At 40.4% G+C, this 8141-nt stretch overlaps 1 protein-coding gene across 1 annotated transcript; it reads right to left on the minus strand.

Annotated features, from left to right (window-relative positions):
• Nucleotides 1-212: 212 nt before the first annotated feature.
• Nucleotides 213-6462, minus strand: EIF4H (eukaryotic translation initiation factor 4H; the record flags this gene model as incomplete). Its single annotated transcript, XM_009586092.1, has 6 exons — nt 213-2098; nt 2241-2399; nt 4285-4350; nt 5016-5115; nt 5225-5289; nt 6281-6462. Coding segments are annotated over 6 exons (709 nt in total), but the record flags the coding sequence as incomplete, so codon positions are not given.
• Between the last annotated feature and the right edge of the window lie 1679 nt (nt 6463-8141).

Raw genomic sequence — 8141 nt, forward strand, 5'->3', positions numbered from 1 at the left:
TTTTTACTTCACTGTGTCCTGCATGCTCCAGCACTTGTTTAGATTAGATTCCTCCCCTTTATCTTTTCCTCCGCCCCCCTTATTTGTACAAGAATGGGTCTGGTACTGCTTCCCCATAAAATTTAAGGAAGCAAATTTCCAAATCAACACAATGTTTGAAAACTGAGGGGGGGAAAAAAGCATGCTATAGCAGACTCAAATAAAGACCAATGTTAAATATTACTTAATGTTTTCTTTTATTTAAAAGATCATTCACAAAATACCATATCCATAAATTTATTTTGTTATGAAGCAGAATGTGTTAAGTGTTTGGAATTCTTTTCCTTTTTTTTTTGTTTTTACATTTAAAAGTCAACTCTCTTGACTAGAAGTGAGTTTTCATATGGGAATTTGTTCTTAAAATCTTTTCCACATTGAAGATGTAAATAGGTCAATTATTGATTTGGAATACAACCACACAAATGCATGTCTGTCTTAAATTAAGTATTAGTGTTAGACAAATGGTTCTTATCTCAGAAGCAGATTAAGTGACAGGCAGAAGGAAGGAAAGAGTAGTTCTGTAAATTGCTGGGACTCTGACATTACAAAGGTAACTCTAGGGAAGAAGTTCTCTACTAGCAGTGATGCTGCTGGTAGTGAAGCAGCCATGCTTCCAAATTCCTCTTGCAAGTACTCTGGTGTGCTGGCTGTTTTATCTGAAAGCCGTCAGCACTAGCACTAGGGGCCCAAGTTTTTCTCATGCATTGGACATATCCACACATCAGTGTTGTAGATCCAGGTTTTGGTTTTAAACATTAATGACCTCTCTCCTTTTGCTCCATTCTCCCCTCCCTCCTCCCACACAACACAGGCAAGAAACATTTCAAGTGAAGAGAGATGCAGCAATTAGAGATGCTTTTTACCCAAACTTCTACATGAAGAGAATCTATAGCAGAACAATTTCTCATCTGCCCATATTCAAGGTATTCTGAAAGCAGAGGTCTTAAAACTGTACACCACTGGGCAAAGAAATACAGGGGAAAATGGTGATTACATACTGCATGGCAAAGTATACACTCCTTAAGCAAAAATAAAAAAGTCAATTTTATTTGTAGAAACTTTGTTTAAAAATTTACCAAACATGTAAAACCCAAAAAAAAGTAAGCAGAAAGAGCCAGTGAGCAGTCGTGCTCAGAGAGGCACATTTTTTCAGCACTAACCTTGAGCTCAGAAGTGTAGTATCATACCATTTTGAAGTCAATAGACAGCCACCAGCAAGAGTCTGCTGGCAGATGCTTTATCCATGCTGATTCCACCACCTATTCACCAGGCTTCTTGTCAGCCAATTTTACTTGCATTTATTAAATTGATACTTCCTGATAACCTGTGTGAAAGGGCAGCTGTCCCCTGTAGTTTTATAAGGGGCTTTGCTGTATACAGTAACTCTGTCATCAATTGTCATAAATGGTATTTCACTACTTGGTTAGAACTGTACATTTCTCTGTTCAACTCATCTGGACTCTCCAGTTTTCCTCTTCAGAGCCACAGCAATACAGAACAAGACATGCAGGTCAGAAGAGGAGCACTGAGGAAGTAAAAGGAAACAATACAGGGCAGTAACAAAGTCTAGCCTGTGCTTCTAAAGTAAAACAAACCCAGAAAGGAAGAAGTTGAAGCAGCACCTTTGTCCAGAGACCTCCACACTCGTGGAAGCAGCTACACTGCCTCATCTGCTGGCAACTGTGCTGCTTGGAAGGAAACAGAAGAGGGAAACTCAGCACAAAGCAGGCACTAGATACAGCAAAGCCAAGAACGTACTAAAAACCACTTGTTAACAGCTGACATGCATTCACAAGCTCTGTGTTTTCGGTTTCAAAGAGGACAAATGCCAGATGGCAGGAATGGTAAACTGCAGGGTTGACATTCCAGCAGAGCTAGTCTTTATTTTTCTCCCGCCTCCCCATTCCCTCTCAACCCCAAACTCAGTCGTGCTCTTTTACTACTTCCTCTCGGGGTTTGGCTCCACCGAAGATAGCAGAGTTTGGGTTGGCTACTTGATTGAGGGGAGTAGCAACTGTTCGAGGTTTGAGCTGAAGTCGGGGTCGCTGTGCTCTTTCCTCTGAAAGAAAAAACATTAAGGTTTTAAGATGTCTGTCAAGGGTAGTAGCTTTAACCTACTTTAGTAGCTTTAACCTAGACAAAGAAAGCAGCAGTCTCCTTCATGAAAGGTGACTGAATTACAGAAGCTATAAAGAGTTTACCTTCTGTTGGCTCTCTGAAGTCCATGGAAGATCCGCGAAGGGGAGGCCCATCTCTGAAGCGACCAGTGCCACCACTTCCCATTGAGGCACCTGGTGGTCGCCGGTCTCCAGGGCGGGTTCCTCTACCTCGGCCTCCCAAGAAGTCATCATCTTTGAATCCTGAAGACGGAAGACAGTGAATTTAACATTTTGCAATGCTTTTAATCGAGATTTTTATCTGGGTGACTGGAAAACCTTGCAAGTCACTGCTGTCAGTCCAAGATGATGCACTGAGAGCCTTTGTCTGCAGACAGATTGCTTCACAGATCTCTAACACATTCTAGAAGAGTCATGCAGATTCCATTTGAAACCAAGTATACCATGCCAAGTTCAGAAACTGTTTTATCCACCTAGAGGCTTATTGGAGTGTTGATGAGTGGGTCATCAAGTGAGCTTAAAATACAAACTTCAGCTGCAACTTCAGATTGTTAACACCGTTAGCTGAATTCAGAGACAACACTAGAAGTACCCAGAGTACTTCTGTAGCCAGAAGATCACACTGGCTACAGCCTTAGCATGAAATCTGCAGGAGCAGAGTAAATGGGAAAATAACTAGGCAATAGTGAAATATACAGTCCTTATAAAACAGAGCCTTTGAAAAACAGAGCAAAACCCTAAGGTTTTTAGTTGTACTACAAACTGACCAGGCATTTACTAGATTAATGAAAGAGCTGGAAAAAAGGCAATTCAGACTTCTAATACGAAACTGACTGCATTTCTTCAGTTTATGTATCAAAAAAATCAAGAACTGTCTGTCACTGGCCGGAATTCCAGTCTGTACCAATGAATATCCTAGAGTATCTCTCCAAGCCCCCATCATCATCTGTATTCAATGGGAGGAGGATGCTTCAGGCTAACAGCACACCTAAGGGGAATATACTCAGTTTTTCAGAAGCTGCCTGGAAGAGAAAGTTGTTTTGCTCCCATTTGGGATTTTCCTTTCCACTTCAGTATTTGGCAGAGTTGCAGAACTGTCCCTTACTTCAGTGCCAAACAACCATCTTTAAAGACTTGATCCAGAGCAAGGCTGTACAACCTGAGAAGAAAAGCTTCTGTAGCAACTAAGACTTAAATGCTAAACTTTTGGCTCACAAATCACTCATCCAGCATCTAACAAGCTGAAATGCATCTGCATTTGAAGAAGCTGCCAAAAAAGGTATAAAGCTATGACACCAGAATGCTTAGCTACGAAGGCAGGTTAAGCGCAGCGCTGTAGCAAGCTTCCCCTCTCCAGCACCATGCTTCAGTTTCACGCTAGTGCCAAGGGCACACTTTGTTACCGCTCCTTCTACTTTGTCCATTCCACTCACGCAGACACCAGACATTGCGAAGTTGCACTCGCCAGTATCTCCCCATCAGAAAATGGACCAAACCCACAGTTTCAGAGGACAAAAGAAATTGTGTTAATGTCACTCTGGATTCTAACAGCTACAAACTGACTGGAAGTCAAGAGCAAACCCAGTGGCTCCATCACTATCTTCCACTCAGCAAGCTCAGTCATTTGCTGCAACTTGCATTACTGCAACAGTTTAGGAACATTTTGCATTTAAAAGTGCTTTGGAACACTAATATATCTTTAGAGAAGTCAGTTGCTTCAGGGATACACATATAATCATGTCACGTCTCCTTAAGAAGGTGAAAGCCTCTGCTCTGAAAGAATGCAATATCAGCTTTTCCACATGATCTGTCTGTTTCTGCTACTATTCAGAAATGTACCTGGCCTCATGTTTGAGAAATGCTTAAAACCTAGACACCATAGGCTACATTTGAACAAGTATTCTGTCATTTAGGATTGTTTCATAAAATTTACAATCAAGACTCTTTCCTCTGTTATAAGGCAATGGAAGATTCCCCCGAAGAATCCCACTGCAGCTGTAGGATGTCCAAAGTTGCCATACAGTAGACTCAATCAAAACAGTAATGGGGACAAATGTAGCTGACATGAAAATGAGAACAATTCTGTGCCTTTTAGGCTGCCTATCTGTATAAGTGTTAATACTGATACCAGAATTGAAGTCATCTCTGGAATCCCATCCACCTCCTCTGGATTCTCGGGAACCTCCTCCCATTCCTAGGAAAAAAGTCACAATTGTGTTCAGGTCTGAAGCTGTGGGAAAGACTGATCAAGGGGATACCAAACCAAAGTTTCAGTCCTTCAATATCCAAAGTCATACTCCTGGAAAATCCTTCCATTTCGGTACTACCAAGTTCCATTGCATAGGAACAAAAGGTCAGTTTAAGTTAACCAAGAATAAGTGGTCAGAAAAGTTCCTCTAAAACACATTCAATGGAAACCTTTAGTGAGTCTAGTTCAATTAAGCTTCAACTACAGCAAAGCCTGTTTTTACACTGGAACAGGAGATAGATAGTCCAAAATAAGTATTTGTCTACTTGTGCTTACTTAGCTTATTCGCTTTTCTTACGTCATAATAAAATAGTAGCAGATCAGACTGTTGGGCTTATGATTGTCCTCTGCAAGACACTGTACATTGCTAGGGGTATTGGTCTCACTTCCTGGGCTAGGAGTGACAACATATTCAGCTTTTTGACACAAAGCGCATCTATTCCAGACATGTCAGGAGCGGCAGCAGCTAGGTTAGAAATGTGTATATAAAATTTCTCCTTCCTACATAATCTTCATGTTTACTTGCACGCCTTGTCTTAGCATTAGTCAGCACCAGAAATCATAACTACAACCATTATATTTAAGAAGCTATTCAGAAAAATGGAAGTCACCTCTGTCATCAGGCCCGCCACCTTTTCTGAAGCCAAAGCCACCTTTATCCTGTTTTCTGCCTTCTGCTATGTCCACTCGGAGTGATCGATCACCCAAAAGCTGTTAAATAAAAGGGAGAATCTCTTCAGAATGTACCATATGGGCTGCCAAGGAGTTTGAGTCTTGTGATTATCTTTTCATTTCACAAATTAATTGCAAGTATACTTACTGCACCATCATACGTAAGAGCTTCCTTGAGTGACTCCACCTCATCGAACTCTACGTAACAAAATCCTGGAAGAAGAACCTCACAAGTTAATACCAGCACTTTAAAAGTCCTTTGTAAGAAGCTACTCTTCCTGCATATCTGCCAATAATCTCCCTTCTCTTTCAAACATGAGCTACGATATGATAAATGAAAGACGTATACAGCTCAGAAACCAAACATCATTAATGATGAATGCATTTACCTATGCCTATTAATGATGGGGACAAATCCTGAAATAGAACTCTGTATGGGCACTACGCAAATGCTAAGAGCCTGATTAATTCCCTTTACCCTAGGGTTCTCATTACAGATTAGATTTGATCTATGCGTTTAGACAGTTATTTAGCTGAATACTGACATTTGGTCACTAATATTTTTAAGCAAGAAGCTGAAGTACCCGCTTGGCCAGCAGTCTGATTTTGTGTCATCACATCAATTTATTCCTTTTCTGAGACACTCTGTTACCCTTTCCCCCCCCGCTAAAAGTAACTTACAAATATACTCCCTTTCCACTGGCCAATTCCAATGGAAATTGGATCTGCATCCTCTAAAACAATTGCTGGAATGGCTTATCTACTTACTTTTTCTCCCTGTCTACTAAAAAAAGACAGAGCTGAAGCAATGGGAGTCTTTTGAACTAAAGAAAGATTGTGTAAGTACTCAACACTTAAGGTCATGGATCTTAAGCGGGTCAGGCACTTCAGCTTTGTTACAATTCATAGCAGACAAACAAGGTTTGAGAAAGTCCTTTTATAGCAGGGCAAATATTGTCTCTTGTCACTCAGGTTAGCCTGTATCTTAAGATGATGGAAGTAACAGTGAATCTCATTCAAATGAGATGTTTATTTGTTAGTGAATGAGAAACCTGCGTAAGTCAACATAAAAACCAAACACAGATCAACAAGCTAACTGCACTTTAGAGTAGGGACTGAAATTCCCCACTAAAGTGACTTTAGAAGTACCTCATTTTCTCCTACCGGCTAGCCACCTACAATTAAAACAACTCTGAACACTCACCTTTAAATTTGTCTGTTTCCTTGTCTCTGACTAGTCGTACACTCCTTACACTGAGATCCTTGAAGATGGCATCTATGTCTCCTTGAACGGTGTTGAAGGGTAGATTTCCCACATATGCTGTGAAAGGGGGTTCTGTTGGCAGCTCTTTCTGTTTGCGGGAACCAAGGCCGCCACCACGAGACCTGTTGAAAGAAAGCACAGTGTCTCTGGAACTTGACTCCCAACACAGCCAGTAATATAGAATATTGCACTGCTCAGGTGCTGTTTGACTTTTTGGAAGTGGATTTTTCCACAACTTCGGTTAGTTTTTCTATCCCTTTGCCTGTACCTGCCACCTCCACTATAGGCCAACTCCTTTGTAGCATTACCTGATGCAGTACTTCAGTGGCAAAACAAATGAACAATATATTTAAATACATTACAGGTGAACTCAATACCAAAATGATGAACAAACTTTTCTCATCCCACAATCCATTAAGAAAAGCAACATAAGGTTATCTCTACTGTCCCCTACTCAAAAACATTACTTCTTAAAAAACACACCCTGGACTAGATTTTAAGAATAATTTATAGCACTGAAGAAATACTTGCATGGCACAGGCTCATCAGCTTATCCTGAAATTAAGCTGGATCCAGCGCTTTTAACTACCAACATCCAATCCACAATCATCTAGATTATTTCAGCAGCATTTAGCTTAACAGAAACATCTTCTCCTAACTCTGAAGTTATTGCCATAACTGTCAAGATATCTGGACTGGAATGCTTTGAACTGAACACATAATAAAAACTTGGTTGAGCAAGGTGTTCTAAGGCAGAGAAACCAATTTCAGTTCTATTTGGATGTTTACTTCTTCCTTTGCGTGTCATGAATTACAGACTGAGGTAAACTAGGTTGTCTTTTCCTATCTTTTCCCTCAGTCTCAGTTAAGGCTATTGGCATTGGTTGCTGAGGAACTAGACTGTATCACCTAAATTCTTTACTGTATTAATGTAACACATCTGTGTGTTAATTTCCTGTAGAGCCTAATCTAAAGCTAACTTTGACCTCCTTTACAGAGACCAAGATTTGTACTATGGGCACAAGGCAACCTTAAGTTATAGCTCCTGGACTTCTAGACTACAGGATGCCACTGTCACTGGTTCCAACCATTTGCCCCACCTAAGCAATCTTTGACTTTTACCTAAGGTGCCTACCTACTACTCTGCCCATGTTCTCTTCAATGCCTTACTTTTACTGGGCTTTGTTCATGTCTGCTCCCTTTCCCAGAGGCTCACTGTGCATTTAAAAGCACGGTGGAACACAAACTGTACCAAACCAGGATTTGCTAGTGTGACATGGACTAATTAGAGCTCTGCAGAGTCCTACCTTAAATAGAGAAGGTCAAATAATTTTATTATTTCCTTCTATTCTGGCTTGTTATATGCAGCCAGAAAATCCATTGGGCAAGCAATGTACTTGTCTGCCTTTTTTTTTTTTCATTCCAGAATAAATATTTTATCACTAATGAATCAGATAATGCAGAAATCTTGAATAAGATTCCTTAACTCTTTCTAGGTAAGCCTGTAATTTGTGCCTTTTTATGGCAGCAGCTCCGTGCAGGAGTCATTTGTCACCAACACTATCAGCATGCTGCTAAATGTACTTAAATCACAACCTACATATCTTTAATTAGTGTCCACCCCGGTTCATATTTTAGCATTTTTGACAATACTCCTCATCTGCCTTTGTCTCACTAACAAGTCACAGTCAAAAACATACTTGAGAACTAAAGCTGCTATAGTTGGGTGCTGTGTATGTATAGCAGAATTAACTTTAGTCACAAGACTAAGTTTTAAGGAAGAACTCCAAGAAAGCCAAGT

This window comes from Fulmarus glacialis, unplaced genomic scaffold (genome assembly GCF_000690835.1).
Source record: "Fulmarus glacialis isolate BGI_N327 unplaced genomic scaffold, ASM69083v1 scaffold26679, whole genome shotgun sequence".
Classification (NCBI taxonomy): Eukaryota; Metazoa; Chordata; class Aves; order Procellariiformes; family Procellariidae; genus Fulmarus; species Fulmarus glacialis.